The sequence below is a fragment of the Watersipora subatra genome, chromosome 7 (assembly GCF_963576615.1).
Source record: "Watersipora subatra chromosome 7, tzWatSuba1.1, whole genome shotgun sequence".
Taxonomy (NCBI): domain Eukaryota; kingdom Metazoa; phylum Bryozoa; class Gymnolaemata; order Cheilostomatida; family Watersiporidae; genus Watersipora; species Watersipora subatra.
This window is the reverse complement of record NC_088714.1, coordinates 35,626,251-35,651,632: the sequence shown is the minus strand read 5'-3', so window position 1 is coordinate 35,651,632 and position 25,382 is coordinate 35,626,251. Positions and strand designations below refer to the sequence as shown.

Below are 25,382 nucleotides of genomic sequence, written 5' to 3'. Positions count from 1 at the left end.
TAAGAAATGCTAGAATAGCCAGCCCTTTCATGCTCTACTCATGTCATGAAACTCTCAACAAGGTGTGTTTAAGTTATGCCTCATAATGATCTAAGGACGTTTGTTTGATTGTTTACTAAACCGAGATAATAACATTTGCGAATAATGTCACGCAAAGATTTATGTCGACATCAATGATAGAGACAAGTTATCAATAGATTTTCAAGTGCCACTTAACATAATAAACAATACGTAATACATACAGATATATCATGGCCTCTCAAAGACTGTTAACAAAAAATCTAATTACAAAACAGTAAAAATTTATCTGTACGTCTACTTCGGGCGAAGTAAAAATGGAAGCTTAGGTAAAAACTTGGGTGTAGCTCAATAACTAAACAGCAGGTTAAATAGTTATCAAGGGTAGAGTCACCGCAGGTTAAACAGTTATCAAGGGTGGAGTTACCGCTCAGAAGTATTCTTACGCTGGAATATATTTTATGAAGTGTTGACTATGTTGAACAGAAACAAAAAAGACACGCACAGAAAGAACACTAGAATACATCAAAAGGCATTTCCCTTGGAGGCACATACTTGGTGTGTCATTATGGCCGCCTCATCTTCTCCAGCGGCTCTTGAGGTTGCTAAATGAGAAGGCTGTTAAAAACTTAACACAGTTGTTTATGAACACAGTTCATATTTTCATCAGACAGCTAGTCAATACTGGCCCGCTATTAGTCTAGACTTAGAACTGCATTATGAAATGCATATATGATACAAGAGGTCTATACAACTACCCGCTAATATCTCACACATAACGTTCTCAGTAGAATGGGTAAGCGAGTTAACTTTAAGAACACTCACTAGTTAAGTCTATTTTAAACACTAATATTTTAAAGACCTCTTGATACAATCACCCGGTTTTGGGTGAAGACAGTTATAAAAACTCAAGTTTGACAGTTTTAAAGTTCCACCCACAATTGTTAATCTAAAATCAACAAATTGAGGATTAAAAGTCAGTGCTGACAATGAAAGATTCAAAGATCATGAAAATAGTTAGAAACATTTATTAGTGATAAACATGTCTCTAAAAATTACCAGAAATAGTTAGAAACATTTATTAGTGATAAACATGCCTCTAAAAATCACCAGAAATAGTTAGAAACATTTATTAGTAATAAACATGCCTCTAAAAATCACCAGAAATAGTTAGAAACATTTATTAGTGATAAACATGCCTCTAAAAATCACCAGAAATAGTTAGAAACATTTATTAGTGATAAACATGCCTCTAGAAATCACCAGAAATAGTATGTTGTATTAAATCTTGTTGGCACAAGTACTTCCTGTGAAGCCAGCCGTGCACATGCATATCATCCTGTCTAGTTCACAGTCTCCTCCATTCAAGCAGAGAAGAGATCCACATTTTATCCCAGCTCCCTTCTCACACCTATTAATCAGTAGGTATGGACTAGAGACCACAAACAGAAAATAGGAAAAATATGGCCCACTTAATTCATTTTATAATATAGAATATACTGTATAATACACATGTACATCATTCCTACAAATTTGAGCAGACAACTCCAAAACTCCATAAGAGTACATAACTCCACTGCCAATTAAATAACTTGCCTATCACCAGAAACTCCTGGAGGACAAGAGCAAAATCTCTCCCGAAATCTTCCTGCGGTACAAGTTCCTCCATTAAAACAGTATCCGGGTGCACACATGTCACAGTATTTGCCCACAAATCCTGTCCAGCAATTACACTGAGGATCTCCGGTATAAGGAGTCTTTGTCAAACAGGCCCCATTAAGACATGGGTTGGGAGAGCATTGGTACCTCTCACATCTTTCTCCATAATAGCCTAAAAAAAGGCTATAATTTAAGCAGAAAAGGTAAAATTATTTATTTAGTTTAGTTTGTTAAGCTAGAAGAATCTGAAGCAAACAATTTGTTTTTTTTTATAAAACAAATTGTCAACTGGGTTTCCATAAACACTTTGAGGGACTTTCTTAATGACAAACATTTGCTAATTCTGCTAATGAGTAATGTTTGTAGTTAATGCCAGCCAAAGTGTGTATTTTCATTGGTTGAAAAATGTAAATACAGTCAAACATGGATAACTCGAACTTCACGGGACCGAGCGAGAGTGTTCGAATTATCAGAGCGTTCAAGTTATCAGAGCACTGTCACAAGTCCATGTATTTACTTACATGTATTTATTAGTAGATACATGTACATATGCAAACTATAATATAAATCAAAAGCACAAATGGCTTGTTTCAAATTAAATGCTTCTAATGTAAAGTTTAAAACGTTTTTATCAAAAAGTATAGAGACTTTTCTATCACTTGAGATTGGTTTGTTGTTTGAGGTGATGTTATTGCCAGGACGTTTTTTAGATTGACATTGGCAAAACTTGATCGTTGTTGAAATGCTCAAAAGAAAAGACATCTTTTTCTTCTGAGCGTTTTACCCACGATCAATTATGCCGATTTTTCTTGAAGTTTATGCAAAGATTATCTCACTTTGCCTTGCTTCCGAAGGGCGATAGCTAAGTGGATGTTTGGTATAAATCAAATTTCACCAAACCTTTAGAAAAGTCGTTGACAAAAATCTTTTGCCGATGGTGGTAATAACGACGCTTATGAATTACGAAAAGTTGAGGTTTACCTCTACGGCTTGGAATAAAGTGATTTTCTAAAGCGATAACAACCGTTTCGGTAGCCGTTGGGCAAAAAACAGTTCGAGTTAACAGTGTTGAGTTCAAGTTATCTATAGCAATTTATCATTACGTGGGAACGGACCAAAGAAACCGTTCGAATTAACCATGTGTTCGAGCTATCCGTGGGCGAGTTATCCATGTTTGACTGTATGTGGAAATGTGATTACAAGCTCTTAAAAGCTAAAAGACGAATAGTTAATCACAGCCACACGAGACCGTTGTAGTTTGGAATCTCTTTCCAAAACGGCTCAAATGTGACGTAGTTGTGGTAGATGGTTTCTGTTTACACTTTCATGCAATCTTATTCGTCAAAATATTTTCACAGATATACTTCACGCATTCAATAAAACCATGTCTAATGTTCATACGCGTCTATTTTATCATCATTGTAATGCTGTCACTTTTAGCACTGATATCTTATAACTTACTGTAAAAAATTGTTTAATTTTTTAACCTTACCTCGAAGGAGTATATATCATTGTCTGATAATCATGATGAGCCTGTTGGTCACTTGTGGTAATCGAAAAGTGCTGCAGAAATTATTTGCAAAGTATTGGGTCACATGATCAGATTACGACTTGCCGATTAGAGCAAACCGAAACAAAACTGTAAAGTAGCGAGCATCTATATTTGATATGGGGTTTTCAGTAAAACCCGAAGTGTTTGTCATAAACTAGTGTTACAATAAGTTTTATATTGAGCTTTTTATTGGCCTTTCAATTCACGTGAGAACATCACGTGACAAGACAATAACCAAATGTAATGACTACGTCAGAGAAATAAAGAGATTCCAATCTACGGCGGCTTTTTGTTTTTGAGCTTTTAAGAGCTTGTAATCACATTTCCACATGTTTTGCATCTACAACACAACAGAGAAAGACATGGTGAATCTTTTGATACCCAATAACTGTAACGTGAATTTTGTTGCAAGTCAACCTTTAAGAACAGTAGTGTAACTTAGCTCTTACCAACTTATCTGCCTGATTCAGCTTTAGTTTTAATCTGTATGCTTGTGACCACACCCTGTGTATATTTACTGCTTTTATTGAGCAAGTCATTTTATCTGATGATTGCCTTGCAGAGGCATGAAACTATATAGTAATAAATTGATTTGAACTCAGACTCATGTTTTTCCTGTAATATTTTAATTTTAGCTCTGCTTTATGCATTGAACACTCTGATTTCAGTTTAATAAGTTTACTATATATATATATATATATATATATATATATATGTATATATGTATATATATATAAATATGATCAAAGACTTGCGCAAGAAAGTTAGTAGGCTCAGTGAGAGATCTAACCACAGTTTGGAGCGTCCAAAAGGGGAAGCCACAATAGAAGCTCTAGAATCTGCCAAACAGCAGCTAGTAGCACTCTCGGCACGACTGAAGCGGTACACCAAAGAGCGGGATAACAAGAGAATGAACAAACTGTTCATCAATAATCCATCTAGAGTGTATTCCCAGTTCAAAGGTGAACTGCAGAGGCCAATGTCTGAGCCTCCCCGATCTAGCACTTCAAAGTTCTGGAAGGACATCTGGGAGAAAGAGACTACTCATAACACCACTGCAAACTGGCTGAAGAGGCTTAAAGAGAACCATCAACACACTGTGGCTCAGCAAGGACTCACCATCAGCAAAGAGGACATCAAGTGCAGAGTGCAGCGTATGAAGAACTGGGCAGCACCTGGCCATGACATGATTCAAGCCTTCTGGTTAAAGAAATTGACATCACTTCACGCTAGAATGGCTAAGCAGATGGAATGCCTAATAGAACAAGGTGACCATCCAGAATGGCTGACCAAAGGACGAACTGTACTTCTGATAAAAGATCCAAAGCAGGGGCCGATTCCCAAAAACTATTGACCAATAACGTGCTTGCCCACCACTTGGAAACTGCTCTCAGGAATAGTTGCAGACAAACTGGAAGAGCACATGAGTCACTATATGACCAGTGCTCTGAAAGGAATTGGGCGCAACACCCGAGGAGCTAAACATCAGTTACTGGTGGATCGGATGGTCTGTCAAGACAGCAGGAGAAGGCAAACCAATCTTGCCATGGCTTGGATTGACTACAAAAAGGCCTATGACTCAATTCCCCATAGTTGGATACTTGAGTGCCTCAGTATGTACAATGTTCACTCTGCTCTTGTGGCACTCATCAAGATGTCAATGACCAAATGGAAGACGGAACTGGAGGCTAATGGCAAAAAGCTGGCGAGTGTACAAAATAAGCGAGGCATCTTTCAAGGTGACTCCTTATCACCGCTGCTCTTCTGCATATGCCTAAACCCTCTAAGCAATATGCTGGGGGAGACTCAATATGGGTACCAGTTTAAGAGTGGCACCAAGATAAACCACCTTTTCTACATGGATGACATCAAGCTATAGGCTAACAAAGAAAGGGACATTGATTCGCTAATACACCTCACTCAGGTATACAGCAAGGACATCGGAATGACCTTCGGTATTGAGAAATGTGGAAGGCTAATTCTTAAGAAAGGCCATTCTATGCTCACAGATGGCCTAAGAATGCCAAATGGTACCATCAAAGATATAGAAGAAGGGTACAAGTACTTGGGGATTATGCAAAGCAACATCAACCACGAAGCCGAGGTACGTCACAAAGCCATTACCGAATACAAGAAACGCCTTCGGCAGGTCCTACGGAGCCAGCTCAATGCCAAGAACCAAATCTTGGCAATAAACACCTACGCACTGCCAGTAATAAGATATCCAGCAGGCATAATAAAGTGGACTGAGGAAGCCATCAAAGAAACAGATATAGCAACTCGTAAACTGCTGACCATGCATGGAGCACTCCACCCAAAATCTGATACTACTAGATTGTATCTTGATAGGAAAGATGGCAGTAGGGGACTCAAAAGTGTACAGCAGACAGTGAAAGAAGAGGAGCAAAGCATCAAAGCATATGCAGCCTCCATGGCCATCTCAGATAAGTTGCTAGCTGAATTTCAATCGGCTGCTCTTACAACGGACCTACGCCCTGATGATGAGGAAATTGACTGGCACACGAAACCTCTTCATGGTGCTTACCACCAACAAATGTCTAAGGTTGGCGATCTTCACCAGACATATATGTGGCTGAACAAAGGAAACCTAACGGCCAATACAGAGTCGCTAATCATGGCAGCCCAGGAGCAAGTGCTCCCAACAAGGCAACTCCAAACGAAAATCTATCACACTAGAGACGATCCAAGATGCAGACTGCAAAGATGCACCTGAGACTAACCAACACATCATTAGTAGATGCAGGCAGCTAGCAGGGAACGCATACACTGAGCGGCATAATCATGTCGCAGGTATTGTGTATAGAAGTCTATGTGATGAGTATGGCCTTAATAAACCACAACACTGGTGGGAAGCTCCTGGTAAGGTCAATGAAAATGACCGCGCTAAGATCCTCTGGGACTTCTACATCCAAACTGACAAGCATGTCCTAGCAAACCAACCAGATATAGTGGTGGTAGACAAGGAGAACAAGAGGGCTACTATAATAGATATAGCAGTACCCAATGACTACAATATAGCCAGCAAAGAAAAAGAAAAGGTAGAGAAATATCTCCCTCTTGGAGAAGAAATTGAAAAATGCTGGAATGTAAGACCAACTGTAATCCCAGTAGTCATTGGGGCACTGGGCGCAATAACACCGGCGCATAAAATGTGGCTTGCCCAAATACCAACAACAATCAACTCAGGTGAGTTGCAGAAAAGTGCGCTATTGGGAACAGCTAAGATCTTGAGGCGAGTGCTCAAACTCCAAGGTCTCTGGTAGGAGACCCGAGTTAGAGCAGAATTTACCACCCATACGGGGTAACCGGGGTGAGGAAACAATTTTATATATATATATATATATGCATATATATATATGCATATATATATATATATATATATATATATATATATATATATATATATATATATGCATATATATATATAGGCTATATATGTATATATATATACATATGCATATGTATATATGCATTTGTATATATGCATATGTATATATGCATATATACATATATGCATGTATATATATGCATATATATATATATATATATGCATATATACACAGTGAAACTCGGATAACTCAAACTTCAAGGGACCGAGCAAAAGTGTTCGAATTATCAGAGCGTTCAAGTTATCAGAGCACTGTCACAAGTCCATGTATTTACTTATTTATTAGTAGATACATGTACATATACAAACTATAATATAAATCAAAAGCACAAATGACTTGTTTCAAATTTAATGCATTTAATGTAAAGCTTAAAACTTTTTTATCAAAAAGTATAGATTTTTCTATCACTTGAGATTGGTTTGTTGTTTGAGGTGATATTATTGCCAGGAGGTTTTTTAGATTGACATTGGCAAAACTTGATCGTTGCTGAAATGCTCAAAAGAAAAGACATCTTTTTCTTTTGAGCGTTTTACCCGCGACCAATTTTGCTGTTTTTCTTTGAAGTTTATGCAAAGATTACCCTACTTTACCCCCACTTTACCTGGGATTCGTTAAGAGCAACACTCCGAGGCAGTTCAATTAAAAGTTTTACGAGGTTTTACGGTACATTGTATATCACTCACGCTTTTTGAATGGATACTTATTGAATGTACACACATATTCTGTGTTTAGGTCAAACGATGAATAGTTTTTTTTAGCTAAGACAACGTATACGTTTAATTACTTACAACAATTTTTAAGACGTTTTAAACATTCAACATTCCGACGTTGATTCAACACGGAATCAACGTCGGAAAACTATTGATCACGGGCTAGCCGGGTCACGCATTCAAAGATTTTCGCCACGCAAATACAAAACAAAAACAACATGCTGTTTTTGTTTTGTATGTGCGTGGCGAAAATCCTTGCGCGCATGACCCGGCTAGCCCGTGCTATTCATCGTATAGCAGGATAAATCAAATTTCACCAAACCTTTAGAAAAGTAATAAAAAATATTGTGCCGATGGAGGTAATAACGACGCTTATGAATTACGAAAAGTTGAGGTTTACCTCTATGGTTTGGAATAAAGTGATTTTCTAAAGCGATAGCAACCGTTTCGGTAGTCGTTGGGCAAAAAACAGTTCGTTATAACAGTGTTGAGTTCGAGTTATATAGAGCCATTTATCATTACGTGGGAACGGACCAAGCAAATCCAATCAAGTTAACCATGTGTTCGCTATATCCGAGGGCGAGTTATCTATGTTTCCCCGTATATATATATGCATATATATATATATATGCATATATATATATATATATATGCATATATATATATGCATATATATATATATATATATATATATATATATATATGCATATATATATATATATGCATATATATATATATGTATATATATATGTATATATGCATATGTATATATGCATATGTATATATGCATACAGTCAAACATGGATAACTCGAACTTCAAGGGACCGAGCAAAAGTGTTCGAATTATCAGAGCATTCTAGTTATCAGAGCACTGTCACAAGTCCATGTATTTACTTATTTATTAGTAGATACATGTACATATGCAAACTATAATATAAATCAAAAGCACAAATGGCTTGTTTCGAATTAAATGCTTCTAATGTAAAGTTTAAAACGTTTTTATCAAAAAGTATAGAGATTTTTCTATCACTTGAGATTGGTTTGTTGTTTGAGGTGATGTTATTGCCAGGACGTTTTTTTTAGCTTGACATTGGCAAAACTTGATCGTTGTTGAAATACTCAAAAGAAAAAACATCTTTTTCTTTTGAGCGTTTTACCCACGATCAATTTTGCCGAGTTTTCTTGAAGTTTATGCAACTTCAAGAAAAAGTTACCAAAGAAAAATCCCTTACTTTACCTGGGATTCGTTAAGAGCAACACTCCGAGGCAGTTCAATTAAAAGTTTTACGAGGTTTAACGGTACATTGTATATCACTCACGCTTTTTGAATGGATAGTTATTGAATGTACACACGTATTCTGTGTTTAGGTCAAACGATGAATAGTTTTTTAGCTATGACAACGTATACGTTTAATAAAAACAATTTTAAGACGTTTTAAACATTCTACACTCCGACGTTGATTCAACACGGAATCAACGTCGGAAAACTATTCGTCACGGGCTAGCCGGGTCACGCACTCAAGGATTTTTGCCACGCACATACAAAACAACATGCTGTTTTTGTTTTGTATGTGCGTGGCGAAAATCCTTGCGCGCGCGACCCGGCAAGCCCATGCTATTAATCGTATAGCAGTATAAATCAAATTTGACCAAACCTTTAGAAAAGTCGTTGACAAAATTATTTTGCCGATGGTGGTAATAACAACGCTTATGAATTACGAAAAGATGAGGTTTACCTCTATGGCTTTGAATAAAGTGATTTTCTAAAGCGATAACAACCGTTTCGGTAGCCGTTGGGCAAAAAAACAGTTCGAATTAACAGTGTTGAGTTCGAGTTATCTATAGCAATTTATCATTACGTGGGAACGGACCAAAGAAACCGTTCGAATTAACCATGTTTTCGAGCTATCCGTGGCCGAGTTATCCATGTTTGACTGTATGTATATATATATATGCATATGTATATATATATATATATGCATATGTATATATATATGCATATGTATATATGTATATATATATATGCATATGTATATATATACATGTATATACATATATGCATATGTGTATATATATATATGCATATGTATATATATATGCATATATATACTGTATTTTTCTGTTTGTTACGGTCAGCTAAAATTAGTACTGTTACTCCATGGCATATACCGCAAAGTTAATGTTTTACCGGGTTTGCAGGAGCATAAGGCTGTTGCGCCTTTCTTCTGACAGCTAACGGCGTTCTTAGTGCAGCTTGTGCTAACATTGCACACTGTATTCTTCACTTGACACCTGTTTCCTGTGTATCCTGTCTGGCAGAGACATTGTGTAGAGTTGTCTGCTACCACTTGGCACTGCCCGCTTCCACCACAAGTCTGACCATAACACGGATCCCTCTCACACTTACTTCCTGTGTAGAGTCCTGTACAACTACAGTCATATAAAAACTTTGATGATTTTTATTAGTTGATTTTAATTAATGATAATCATATTGAAGTCATGAATTTAGATTTACATTATATTCTAATCATTCTGCTCAATTGCAGAAAAAGTTAACTCGAGAAGTTATCTGCTCTCAGTGATCACAAAATGACATTTTTATGCGTTATATGACTGAAACCATGTAAAATTGACCACAAATTTCTAAATAGTAATATTAATTGGAAGCTTATCTCTAAAAAGTAAAGCTAAAAGTATACAATAAAAATCACAAAGTTTCCTTCAAAACAACATACTATTGTTGCACTTTTAATAGTCGGAGTTATTTTATTCCAAGTTTTAAAGTACATGAGTTTATTCTTGTATCATCTGTATTTTGTTTAAATGTTTTACATATTAAAAAACAATTGAGTTTACTGCTGACGAGCTAACTTGATACCTTAACAAACTTTAAGGTACTGCCATTATAGCTGCCTTCACACTCAAAAGTAAAATGTTATCCTTTTAATTCTGACTTTAAAACATAGACCTATTAACTATACTAGACTGGGCAATCTAATGCATCACGGCTCAGCATCGTGTCCTACTTAAATAGTCTCATTCTTCACGGCGTAACGTCATTGCTTTGTTCGCTTTGCCTAGTCCAGGCCATAATTTTAAGCAGGAAGCCATGGAGAGTGGAGCAAATACCAGCACTAGAAATGATTCGAAGGTAAATTTTATTCCAATTGTTTTCATGTGTGGTTGTGAGAGATACCTAGATATAAAGAGCAAGGAATCTTGCAGATTTTTCCGAGATATGCATACAAATAATAGTTTTTCCAACATGCTTTCCTAAAGTTCATTGCTGGCACTAATATTTAAAAAGTTGTTTCGCACAAAGAGGTGCCAAGCGCGAAGTAGACAAAGTTTTGTCCATTTCATGAAGTTTTTCATCACCATGGCAGATGGACATAGACTCGTAAATGAGCATGGTGATGGCTGTGCTATATTTAGGAGTGTAGCTGAACCCAACCGAAAAGATTTTTACTTTATGATGGTCTCATAAGAATTCTGATTATTTACTGATTATTTTGCAGGGCAAGAGGCGTAGAAATTTTTGCTGTGCATTTGGGTGTTGTAATACTACAGCAAAAGACAAACTCAGTTTCCACACCTTTCCATTGGAAGACAAACACCTAGACAGACGTAACAAGTGGATAGACTGGATAGTGGATAGAATTTGCTTGCATTACTGCAAAAAGAAAATAAACTCCAAAACGCTAAGCTTGACTCGATAGATGGTTGCCTCCAAAAGCTAATAAAAAATGAAACCAAAAACAAAAATACATAAACTAAAATTGTCTACAGGCCAAAAATCAAAGGGTTTGCTATCACTATGTACTACTATTCTCCAAAAGCATATGTCTATCTCAGAAGGTTGTTCAAACTTCCTAATGCACGTACTCTAAGACGCTGGCTCGAGTCTGTAGAATGTGATCCTGGCTTTTTAATATATGTCATTGAAATCATATGTAAAAAGACATATGCAATCAATGTATACAGTCTCGTGATAGATAGTATGGCGATCCGAAAGCAGCTTAGTCTTGAGAAGTCAATCGACTCTGTGCAGGGCCATGTTACCATTGGGGGGATCCGAAAGCAGCTTAGTCTTGAGAAGTCAATCGACTCTGTGCAGGGCCATGTTACCATTGGGGGGATCCGAAAGCAGCTTAGTCTTGAGAAGTCAATCGACTGTGCAGGGCCATGTTACCATTGGGGAGATCCGAAAGCAGCTTAGTCTTGAGAAGTCAATCGACTGTGCAGGGCCATGTTACCATTGGGGGGATCCGAAAGCAGCTTAGTCTTGAGAAGTCAATCGACTGCGCAGGGCCATGTTACCATTGGGGGGATCCGAAAGCAGCTTAGTCTTGAGAAGTCAATCGACTGTGCAGGGCCATGTTACCATTGGGGGGATCCGAAAGCAGCTTAGTCTTGAGAAGTCAATCGACTGTGCAGGGCCATGTTACCATTGGGGGGATCCGAAAGCAGCTTAGTCTTGAGAAGTCAATCGACTGCGCAGGGCCATGTTACCATTGGGGGGATCCGAAAGCAGCTTAGTCTTGAGAAGTCAATCGACTGTGCAGGGCCATGTTACCATTGGGGGGATCCGAAAGCAGCTTAGTCTTGAGAAGTCAATCGACTCTGTGCAGGGCCATGTTACCATTGGGGGGATCCGAAAGCAGCTTAGTCTTGAGAAGTCAATCGACTGTGCAGGGCCATGTTACCTTTGGGGGGATCCGAAAGCAGCTTAGTCTTGAGAAGTCAATCGACTGTGCAGGGCCATGTTACCATTGGGGACAAAACTAAGTTAATTAGCGAGACACTGGTATTTCTTCTTGTTCCAGTGATGGGCGGTGTACGACATCCAATCAGTGACCTCTATGTAGACAAGATTGACAGTGATTTAGTCTCAACTGATACAGCAGTGCCTACGCCTTACCGCCGAACATGGAACCATGATTATAAACATAACTTGCGATGGCACACAAACAAACATCACCACTCTGAAAAAACTAGGTGCCCAAATCCCAGAAAAGCCATATCTTCCCCACCCAATGATGAACCACAAAGTGTATGTCACATTGGACCTGGTACACATGGCAAAGTTAGCGGAGAATACTCGAAGAATGCACTTTTCAGAGGTTTAAATCCCTAGAAGGCGATGTAGACTACACCTACATTGAAAACCTTCATAAACTCCAAGAAAATATCAGGCTAAGACTTGCTAACAAGCTGACAAAACGCCACATGAACTGGAAAAATAAGACCATGAAAGTCAAGCTCGCCACTGAGATGCATAGTTAAACTATCACCTCCAGATATGTCAGAATTAGAATTTACCATGAGGCTACAAAGGTAGCAACTTACTAAAGTAATCTCAGATCAAGGCTCAGCCGACTGGTTGTCTTTAGTCATGTTTAGCATGTCACAATATGTCTAGAAAAGTATACCATTTGTCGGTTGTTTTCTACGATTTTTCTGATGTTGTTTGCATAAAACCTAAGACCCAACATTTATATTCATGGTAGACTGCGATCAGTGTATCATTTACCAGTGTGTATGCATTTGAAATCAGTTTGTACACCTAGATACCTGACATGTTAGCCCATAGCATAGGGCAACATTGATAATTTTGCAATATTTTTTGAATAGATCAATATACATTTTTACTCACACTTTACATATGCAATATTCAACTTTATGTTTACAAATTTGCAGGGTAGGAAATGCATAGTGTATAAGCTTAGCATCTAAATATTTAAACCAATATCTTCATATCTTGTGTACTTTAGTAGTTATGTCAAATTACATGTAGCAACAAAAATGTCTCTTCATTCTTTCAATGTAAACAATGATGACTCATTTGCCTGACCAGCTGCAAGTGAACAAAGCATTGACGGCGTCACAAAGAATGTGGCTATTTATGTAGGACACCATGGCTTGCATTGCCCAGTCTAGTATAGTAATAAATCTAGGGTTCAAAAGTTAGGGTCATGTTACCATATCGAATATAACAAACTATAAAAACAAACATATAACAATCAATATTAATAAAACAAACTACATACATTATAAAAACTTATCCTAGCTTTAAAATACCTGTAGTTGTGTTACAGACTTACTAGCATTGAGCTTGGCCCTTGCTGTCAACTTTGCAGGTTCCTTTCCCTGAGCAGGTAGCAGGTGTACAGACTGATGTCTGACAGTAGACTCCGGTGTATCCGGGTAGGCATGTGCAAATGTGCCTCTTTATGTTACTCTCACACCTTCCACCGTGTTGACACGGATTATTTCCTGCAAATAACAAAGTGTATACTCAGCTGCCAAATTCAAATTTCAATTGTACATCTTGTAGAATGATTAAAAAGCTCATATGAAAAAAAAAACTTTCTGAGTCATATCGTTGTATGAAATTAAAATTCAAAACTGTACAAACAAGAAATGTTGCGAATTCTATGGCAGTTCAAGTTTCTATCTTGTAAATATTTTGAAAACTTTTGGAACAAATTTAAGTACCATTTGTTTATAAATAACATATTAAACTTTTGATAACTATAGCACCTCCTTGACACCTGTCATATTGTCTCTGACAACTGTCTCCACTAAAGCCTGTGGTGCAGAGACACTGAGCAGTTCCATTAGACATTACTAGGCATGTTCCTCCATTCTGGCACGTCTTGCCTTAAATTATATAAACAAGGATAGAGGAAAAATATCATACAAATGTATGTGGGAAAAGTTAACAAAACATTCCTTTTCTTTTATTCTTGGGAAACAGGTTTGTGTTTTTCTTGAAATTCTATCTATAGCCCGAGCAATAACATAATACAACCTAAAGGTTCATTGCAGTAAAATCATGTTTTAATCTTATCAGATTTTAAGGGATCTAACATTAAACTCACTTCATTCATGTTTTGCATTTTACATTACGGTGAGAAAGTCAGCAACTTTCTCCCTGTCATAATGACTGAAGTTGTTAGTTAGAGTTATCTCACAGTATTAGTAGTTAATAACAACTGTACATGTGCTGTTAACAACAACCGTGCATTTACTATTAACAACGACTGTACATATACGGTAAACAGCGACTGTACATGTACTGTTAACAACAACTGTACATGTACTATTAACAACAACTGTACATATACTGTTAACAACGATTGTACATTTACTGCTAACAACAACTGTGAATGTGTGGTTAACAACAACAGTACATGTACTGTTAACAACGACTGTACATGTACTGTTAACAATAACTGTACATGTACTGTTAACAACAACTGTACATATACTGTTAACAGCGATTGTACAATTACTGCTAACAACGACTGTACATGTACTGTTAACAACAACTGTACATGTACTGTTAACAAAAACTGTGCATGTACTGTTAACAACAACTGTACATGTACTGTTAACAACAACTGTGCATGTACTGTTAACAACAACTGTACATGTACTGTTAACAACAACTGTATATGTACTGTTAACAACAACTGTACATGTACTGTTAACAACAACTGTATATGTACTGTTAACAACAACTGTATGTGTACTGTTAACAACAACTGTATATGTACTGTTAACAACAACTGTACGTGTACTGTTAACAACAACTGTATATGTACTGTTAACAACAACTGTACGTGTACTGTTAACAACAACTGTATATGTACTGTTAACAACAACTGTACGTGTACTGTTAACAACAACTGTATATGTACTGTTAACAACAACTGTACGTGTACTGTTAACAACAACTGTATATGTACTGTTAACAACAACTGTACGTGTACTGTTAACAACAACTGTATATGTACTGTTAACAACAACTGTACATGTACTGTTAACAACAACTGTATATGTACTGTTAACAACAACTGTACGTGTACTGTTAACAACAACTGTATATGTACTGTTAACAACAACTGTACGTGTACTGTTAACAACAACTGTATATGTACTGTTAACAACAACTGTACGTGTACTGTTAACAACAACTGTATATGTACTGTTAACAACAACTGTACATGTACTGTTAACAACAACTGTATATGTACTGTTAACAACAACTGTACATATACACCTAAGTTATGCAACACTCAATACTCACTGTCACAAACTGATTTGGTACAATGATCTCCGCTGTATCCTGGAAGGCAATCGCATCTGTAACCTGGTGTGGAAATTGTTGGTACACAAGTACCTCTGCCATTGCATGTTGTACTGTCACATCTTCTCTTTTCACATTGAGTACCCCACCAGTCTTTGCTGTCACATTCTGTAAAATGATGAAATTAGTATGAATAAAGCGATTCATAGCCTATCTCTAATCTAATCGAAACAAAATCCATGGTCCCTACTACAACCTAGGCTATTTGTATCAGCAAAAGTACAAGACCTTGGCCTTGCGCACTTAAAATGTGTTCTTAGACTTTTTGCATCGGGAGAGTTATGCATACAAATACATGTAGAGCATTTAAATTTCAATTGCAAATTCTGAAAAATCGTTACCATAGCAACAGCCATGTTCATCCCTCCAGAGCCCCACTAAGAGCCCCAGACTGCAGTCAAACCTGGATATCCAGCTTCACTTCCTGGCGCACTACCATCTGTGCCACCCAACCATCTTGTTTCATGGTACAATAGTTGTGCACATACTTATACATTTACAAATAACCATCTTTCACCATGCACGAGGCTGCTAGCGTACTAGTATACATGTACATGTATATAGTACATATAAAATGCTATACCAAAAGCTTGTCGTAGGTTTGTATATCTATGACAAAATGTTTTTAGCATAGATCCTGGCCTGATCTTTGTCAATATCCATTGTTTGAAGGCTCCAGGAGCCTACCAAAAAATACGATTGAAAAATGATTTATCTTTATTTGATTCATTGAAATAAGTAGTCTTCGTTGCACAGGTTACAATTTCTATTGTAATTGCTTTTATCTGAAATCAGCTTCACTTGAGATTCATTTAAAAGGCTCACAGATTAATCATTAATAAAAGGAGGCTTTTGAATGTTTTCAATGTTAAATTATCAGAAATGATAGTGCGGTATGGATGTCAAAACCTTTTGATTTTGTGTTACATTAGCAGTTTTTTTAATGTGCTAACTTTCACATAATCACAGAACTCGCTACACGCCAATAATGAGACGACTAAAATGTTGGCCAATCTATATATATATAAATCTCAATGTTTGTCTTTTGATTTCTGTCATCGGTGTATCCAGCTATAATGTCTATGTGTTATGCATGTATATATACATGTATAAGTCAGTGTTTGTCTTGTTGTTAACCGTGTGTCCAGCTATAATGTCTATGTGTTATGCATGTATATATACATGTATAAGTCAGTGTTTGTCTTGTTGTTTACCGTGTGTCCAGCTATAATGTTTAAAATCTTGCAATGATAAATCCCACTATACTGGAATTGTACTTGCGGCAATTACAATTCACATGCAAACACATGCATCTAACCGCAAGGCTAAGTCATCCTTATCTGATTCAGGTCAAATACGGAATTCTTATCGCGATTAAAGCTATGCACATGTATGTACGTTTTATTATGAATTAATATTACCTGTTGCATTTGTTCTTCTTTGAAAATTTTTTTAAAAGCCATTTCAAACTCCCTTATTAATTTTTCTTTATTAGTAATTTTTATCGGGTTGCTTCAATTTCAAATGTTCTGTTACAGTAACACTACCAGCACAATTTCAATCTTCAATTTCAAGTGTTCTGTTACAGTAACACTGTACCAGCACAATTTCCATCTTCAATTTCCGGTTATTGCAAAAGGCAATCTCAAAAAAATGTAGGCCTACAACTAAAAAATGTTCACATGGATATTATCTAGTAGGAAGTGCCTCTACATTTTCGTTTGGTTTGGTCAGACAAAGTACCCTCAAGCAATGCACTGATGTATATAATTTCGACATATCATTTTACATTTGCGCCAGTATCGAGTCTATTGACTATTGAGAGTTACCAGTATGATCATATTCAAATTTTGTATGGATAGCTTCTGCATCAGTAACCTTTTGGAACAGTAACCTTTTTATAGACACACTTCTATGTGTACTCTTTGTTATTAGTAATTGAACATATATTTGTGATTTTCACTTTGTTTCTTTTTCAGTTCAATTTAACCGTATCAGTATCAAAACTCTTTTTATTGTAACCAAACTTTATCTACCCATTGTAACCAATCATACTTTATCTACCCATTGTAACCAATCATACTTTATCTACCCATTGTAACAAATCATATTTTATCTACCCATTGTAATAAATCATACTTAATCTACCCATTGTAACAAACCATACTTTATCTACCCATTGTAACCAATCATACTTTATCTACCCATTGTAACAAATCATACTTTATCTACCTATTGTAACAAATCATACTTTATCTACCCATTATAACCAATCATACTTTATCTACCCATTGTAATAAATCATACTTTATCTACCCATTGTAACAAATCATACTTTATCTACCCATTGTAACAAATCATACTTTATCTACCCATTATAACCAATCATACTTTATCTACCCATTGTAATAAATCATACTTTATCTACCCATTGTAACAAATCATACTTTATCTACCCATTGTAACAAATCATACTTTATCTACCCATTGTAACAAATCATACTTTATCTACCCATTGTAACAAATCATACTTAATCTACCTATTGTAACAAATCATACTTTATCTACCCATTGTAACCAATCACACTTTATCTACCCATTGTAACAAATCATACTTTATCTACCCATTGTAATCAATCATACTTTATCTACCCATTGTAACAAATCATACTTTATCTACCCATTGTAACAAATCATACTTTATCTACCCATTGTAACAAATCATACTTTATCTACCCATTGTAACAAATCATACTTAATCTACCTATTGTAACAAATCATACTTTATCTACCCATTGTAACCAATCATACTTTATCTAACCATTGTAACCAATCATACTTTATCTACCCATTGTAACCAATCATACTTTATCTACCCATTGTAACCAATCATACTTTATCTACCCATTGCAACTAATCATACTTTATCTAACCATTGTAACCAATCATACTTTATCTACCCATTGTAACCAATCATACTTTATCTACCCATTGTAACAAATCATACTTTATCTACCCATTGTAACCAATCATACTTTATCTACCCATTGTAACCAATCATACTTTATCTACCCATTGTAACCAATCATACTTTATCTACCCATTGAAACAAATCATACTTTATCTACCCATTGTAACAAATCATACTTTATCTACCCATTGTAACCAATCATACTTTATCTACCCATTGTAACAAATCATACTTTATCTACCCATTGTAACAAATCATACTTTATCTACCCATTGTAATCAATCATACTTTATCTACCCATTGTAACAAATCAAACTTTATCTACCAATTGTAACAAATCATACTTTATCTAACCATTGTAATAAATCATACTTTATCTACCCATTGTAACAAATCATACTTTATCTACCCATTGTAACCAATCATACTTTATCTACCTATTGTAACAAATCATACTATATCTACCCATTGTAACCAAACATACTTTATCTACCTATTGTAACAAATCATACTTTATCTACCCATTGTAACAAATCATACTTTATCTACCCATTGTGACAAATCATACTTTATCTACCCATTGTAACAAATCATACTTTATCTACCCATTGTAATAAATCATACTTTATCTACCAATTGTAACAAATCATACTTTATCTAACCATTGTAATAAATCATACTTTATCTACCCATTGTAATAAATCATACTTTATCTACCCATTGTAACAAATCATACTTTATCTAACCATTGTAACAAATCATACTTTATCTACCCATTGTAACCAATCATACTTTATCTACCCATTGTAACAAATCATACTTTATCTACCCATTGTAACAAATCATACTTTATCTACCCATTGTAATAAATCATACTTTATCTACCCATTGTAACAAATCATACTTTATCTACCCATTGTAACCAATCATACTTTATCTACCTATTGTAACAAATCATACTATATCTACCCATTGTAACCAAACATACTTTATCTACCTATTGTAACAAATCATACTTTATCTACCCATTGTAACCAATCACACTTTATCTACCCATTGTAACAAATCATACTTTATCTACCCATTGTAATCAATCATACCTTATCTACCCATTGTAACCAATCATACTTTATCTACCCATTGTAACAAATCATACTTTATCTACCCATTGTAACAAATCATACTTTATCTACCCATTGTAATAAATCATACTTTATCTACCAATTGTAACAAATCATACTTTATCTAACCATTGTAACAAATCATACTTTATCTACCCATTGTAATAAATCATACTTTATCTACCAATTGTAACAAATCATACTTTATCTACCCATTGTAACCAATCATACTTTATCTACCCATTGTAACAAATCATACTTTATCTACCCATTGTAACAAATCATACTTTATCTACCCATTGTAATAAATCATACTTTATCTACCAATTGTAACAAATCATACTTTATCTACCCATTGTAACAAATCATACTTTATCTACCCATTGTAACAAATCATACTTTATCTACCCATTGTAATAAATCATACTTTATCTACCCATTGTAACCAATCATACTTTATCTACCCATTGCAACAAATCATACTTTATCTAACCATTGTAACCAATCATACTTTATCTACCCATTGTAACCAATCATACTTTATCTACCCATTGAAACAAATCATACTTTATCTACCCATTGTAACAAATCATACTTTATCTACCCATTGTAACAAATCATACTTTATCTACCCATTGTAACCAATCATACTTTATCTACCCATTGTAACAAATCATACTTTATCTACCCATTGTAACAAATCATACTTTATCTAACCATTGTAATAAATCATACTTTATCTACCAATTGTAACAAATCATACTTTATCTACCCATTGTAACCAATCATACTTTATCTACCCATTGTAACAAATCATACTTTATCTACCCATTGTAATAAATCATACTTTATCTACCAATTGTAACAAATCATACTTTATCTACCCATTGTAACAAATCATACTTTATCTACCCATTGTAACAAATCATACTTTATCTACCCATTGTAATAAATCATACTTTATCTACCAATTGTAACAAATCATACTTTATCTACCCATTGTAACAAATCATACTTTATCTACCCATTGTAATAAATCATACTTTATCTACCAATTGTAACAAATCATACTTTATCTAACCATTGTAATAAATCATACTTTATCTACCCATTGTAATAAATCATACTTTATCTACCCATTGTAACAAATCATACTTTATCTAACCATTGTAACAAATCATACTTTATCTACCCATTGTAACCAATCATACTTTATCTACCCATTGTAACAAATCATACTTTATCTACCCATTGTAACAAATCATACTTTATCTACCCATTGTAACCAATCATACTTTATCTACCCATTGTAACAAATCATACTTTATCTACCCATTGTAACCAATCATACTTTATCTACCCATTGTAACAAATCATACTTTATCTACCCATTGTAACAAATCATACTTTATCTACCCATTGTAACCAATCATACTTTATCTACCCATTGTAACAAATCATACTTTATCTACCCATTGTAACAAATCATACTTTATCTACCCTTTGTAACAAATCATACTTTATCTACCCATTGTAATAAATCATACTTTATCTACCCATTGTAACAAATCATACTTTATCTACCCATTGTAACCAATCATACTTTATCTACCTATTGTAACAAATCATACTATATCTACCCATTGTAACCAAACATACTTTATCTACCTATTGTAACAAATCATACTTTATCTAACCATTGTAATAAATCATACTTTATCTACCCATTGTAATAAATCATACTTTATCTACCCATTGTAACAAATCATACTTTATCTAACCATTGTAACAAATCATACTTTATCTACCCATTGTAACCAATCATACTTTATCTACCCATTGTAACAAATCATACTTTATCTACCCTTTGTAACAAATCATACTTTATCTACCCATTGTAATAAATCATACTTTATCTACCCATTGTAACAAATCATACTTTATCTACCCATTGTAACCAATCACACTTTATCTACCCATTGTAACAAATCATACTTTATCTACCCATTGTAATCAATCATACCTTATCTACCCATTGTAACCAATCATACTTTATCTACCCATTGTAACAAATCATACTTTATCTACCCATTGTAACAAATCATACTTTATCTACCCATTGTAATAAATCATACTTTATCTACCAATTGTAACAAATCATACTTTATCTAACCATTGTAATAAATCATACTTTATCTACCCATTGTAATAAATCATACTTTATCTACCCATTGTAACAAATCATACTTTATCTAACCATTGTAACAAATCATACTTTATCTACCCATTGTAACCAATCATACTTTATCTACCCATTGTAACAAATCATACTTTATCTACCCATTGTAACAAATCATACTTTATCTACCCATTGTAATAAATCATACTTTATCTACCCATTGTAACCAATCATACTTTATCTACCCATTGCAACAAATCATACTTTATCTAACCATTGTAACCAATCATACTTTATCTACCCATTGTAACCAATCATACTTTATCTACCCATTGTAACCAATCATACTTTATCTACCCATTGTAACCAATCATACTTTATCTACCCATTGAAACAAATCATACTTTATCTACCCATTGTAACAAATCATACTTTATCTACCCATTGTAACCAATCATACTTTATCTACCCATTGTAACCAATCATACTTTATCTACCCATTGTAACAAATCATACTTTATCTACCTATTGTAACAAATCATACTTTATCTACCCATTGTAACAAATCATACTTTATCTACCCATTGTAACAAATCATACTTTATCTACCCATTGTAACAAATCATACTTTATTTACCTATTGTAACAAATCATACTTTATCTACCCATTGTAACAAATCATACTTTATCTACCCATCGTAACCAATAATACTTTATCTACCCATTGTAATCAATCATACTTTATCTACCCATTGTAACAAATCATACTTTATCTACCCATCGTAACAAATCATACTTTATTTACCTATTGTAACGAATCATACTTTATCTACCCATTGTAACAAATCATACTTTATCTACCCATTGGAACAAATCATACTTTATCTACACATTGTAACCAATCATACTTTATCTACCCATTGTAACCAATCATACTTTATCTACCCATTGTAACCAATCATACTTTATCTACCCATTGTAACAAATCATACTTAATCTACCCATTCTAACAAATCATACTTTCTCTAGCCATTGTAACAAATCATACTTAATCTACCCATTGTAACCAATCATACTTTATCTACCCATTGTAACCAATCATACTTTATCTACCCACTGTAACCAATCATACTTTATCTACCCATTGTAACCAATCATACTTTTTCTACCCATTGTAACAAATCATACTTAATCTACCCATTCTAACCAATCATACTTTCTCTAGCCATTGTAACGAATCATACTTTATCTACTAATTGTAACCAATCATACTTTTGTTACCTAAGCAACACCACGCAATCATCTAATGTGAGGCTAAAATCGATAAAATTCAGATTATTAGATGGATGCTCTTAGTCGCTGAGCTAATCAGCTGCTAATCAGCTGCTAATCAGCTGCTAATCAGAATAGACTACAGAGCCCAAAAATAATTGTGCCAGTATTTATCATATGTTCTACAAATGAATGGATAATGACCAATCATAATTTACTCATAATAAAAAGCAAAGCAAACAGCGCTTAATATTATGTACATGGGTACAATTTCGTTCTCTCATAGAGTACAATCCCCATCTCAACAACATCACTCCTTATACTTTTATTTCACGCACACACAGCTTCTGCTGTATGATGTACAACACTACCATCTGACTATGTACAACACTACCATTTGACTATGTACAACACTACCATGTGACTATGTACATCTCTACCATCTGACTATGTAAAACACCACCATCTGACTATGTACAACACCACCATCTGACAACGTACAACATTACCATCTGACTATGTACAACACTATCTGACTATTCATGACACTTCTAGCAGATGGCCCGCTTGTTTCAACAGCTCTTGATTTTGGTGACAATTACTCACCGCATACACATTGGCTTCCATCTGCAGAAAGTTTATGTTTGCCATTTACACATGATGGAACTCCTGAAATAATAAAACAATTTCAAAGGATAAAGAATCAATTTCTGCAAAAATTGCGATTACAAAAACGACAAGGAGGATAGTTTATATTTAAGTTTATATTTTTTCTGAAAACAAAGAGAGAAGAACATTAGCCTAGCTTAGGAGATCTTGAAAAAGAGACAATTCTATCTTACAGCTAGAAAGTGAGCAATAGTTGATGTAAATGGCTTTAATATTTGATGTCAGCAGTTTTGAACCACTTGTAAAAATATTTCTGTTGATGTTCTCTTTAAAATTACTGCGATAAATAGATTTTATGAGTAGATATGAGTAGATATACCTCCTAAAATGCCAATGAATGCAAAAGCTTTACACACTTGGTGATTTCAGGGCATTTAACGCACTGCTGACTGTGAGAGTCAAACGGAATCAGCTGTATAAAAATAGCAAGACCAAAATTTCTCTAATGAAAGAACCAACTGTTATGTTTTATCTACCCGTGCATGATGCAATTATTGTCAGAGGGAGAGAACGTAGCTTTTCTTATGCTAATTCAAACCATAAGAACTTGACAGCTGTTTAATGTACTACGAGTCGAAATGATCTGTTTTAGAGCTCGTGAGGGAAGAGCGCATCATATAGATTCTGCGAAAACATAACAAATCCAGCTATACTTGAACACAATGAAAAACTTTATTCTATAACAACCAGTATTATTTTGACCAACTTATGGTATTCATGAGCATCGCAAAGCTTCAATCACAACCGTTAAATTATAAATGTTTGCTATTGTTTTATCTTGCAGCTAATTTTAGCCACTTTAGATGTTAAAGCAAAGCATGAATTATCTTGCACATTCAAAGTGAATATTAAGTATGAAGAGATTTTAAAACCAACTTAGCTCACAGTTTTTAATAAAAGCAATAAGTTATTTAATTTTCATAACCTGACTACAGCAATGACACTGACCTGCGCACGGTGAAATCTGACAAGTTGGACCTGACCATCCTTTTGCGCAGACACAGTAGGGGACTTTTGTGACCCTGTTGATGTCACACAAACCTGATCCACAGAAATAAGCTGAAATATAACACATACCGATTTACCATAAAATTATCCATAGACATATTGTTTCATTATCATATGTTAAAATAACTTTCTTTAATTTTCTGTTTTTCTATTTTATTTTTCTAAATTGCTTTTGATTTTCTATTATCATTTAATGTAGAATGGTACAGTTTTATTTCCATTTTTTCTATTTTAAATTTGTGAATTCTTAGCTTCAAATGTTTCAAGTTTTTTTTTTAAAAGCTCCGCTTTCTGTGAACTTTTATATTAGTCTTTGTTTTAGTTCTTTATCTAAAAGCTAGCTCCAAGCTATCATCTTAATGCTGTTGCTAAAGTACTGTTTATTTTGGTGTGCCGGCTTCAACAAGGCTTTTTAAACTTAGAACTTAGTTACTGAGGTTAACAAGAGTTGATATTTAATAAGATTGAACTGAAATCACTGATACAATATCATGTCGGAACAATTCAAGGCATCCAAATCATCAATATAGGTCGTCAATATAACAATATAAGTCATCAATATAACAATAAAAGTCATCAATATAACAATACAAGTCATCAATATAACAATAAAAGTCATCAATATAATAATACAAGTCATCATCATAACAATACAAAT

At 34.6% G+C, this 25,382-nt stretch overlaps 1 protein-coding gene across 1 annotated transcript; it reads right to left on the bottom strand.

Moving 5' to 3' along the window:
* Positions 1–1,028: 1,028 nt before the first annotated feature.
* LOC137400715 (fibropellin-1-like) lies at positions 1,029–24,791 on the bottom strand. The gene is made up of 8 exons (XM_068087048.1): positions 24,665–24,791; positions 23,654–23,716; positions 15,445–15,612; positions 13,893–14,012; positions 13,454–13,625; positions 9,538–9,779; positions 1,615–1,849; positions 1,029–1,429 (listed from the first exon to the last, which is right to left on the bottom strand). Exons 1-8 carry the CDS (start codon positions 24,789–24,791, stop codon positions 1,300–1,302), a joined length of 1,257 nt encoding a protein of 418 aa, XP_067943149.1. The 3' UTR covers positions 1,029–1,299.
* Between the last annotated feature and the right edge of the window lie 591 nt (positions 24,792–25,382).

Coding starts and splice junctions, on each gene's coding strand:
- LOC137400715 (XM_068087048.1), bottom strand. CDS start 24,791: ATGTGTTATATTTCAGCTTATTTCTGTGGATCAGGTTTGTGTGACATC. Junction 13,626..13,892: donor ATATGACAGGTGTCAAGGAG/GTGCTATAGTTA, acceptor TGTTATTTGCAG/GAAATAATCCGTGTCAACAC. Junction 1,430..1,614: donor CCAGGAGTTTCTGGTGATAG/GCAAGTTATTTA, acceptor ACTGATTAATAG/GTGTGAGAAGGGAGCTGGGA.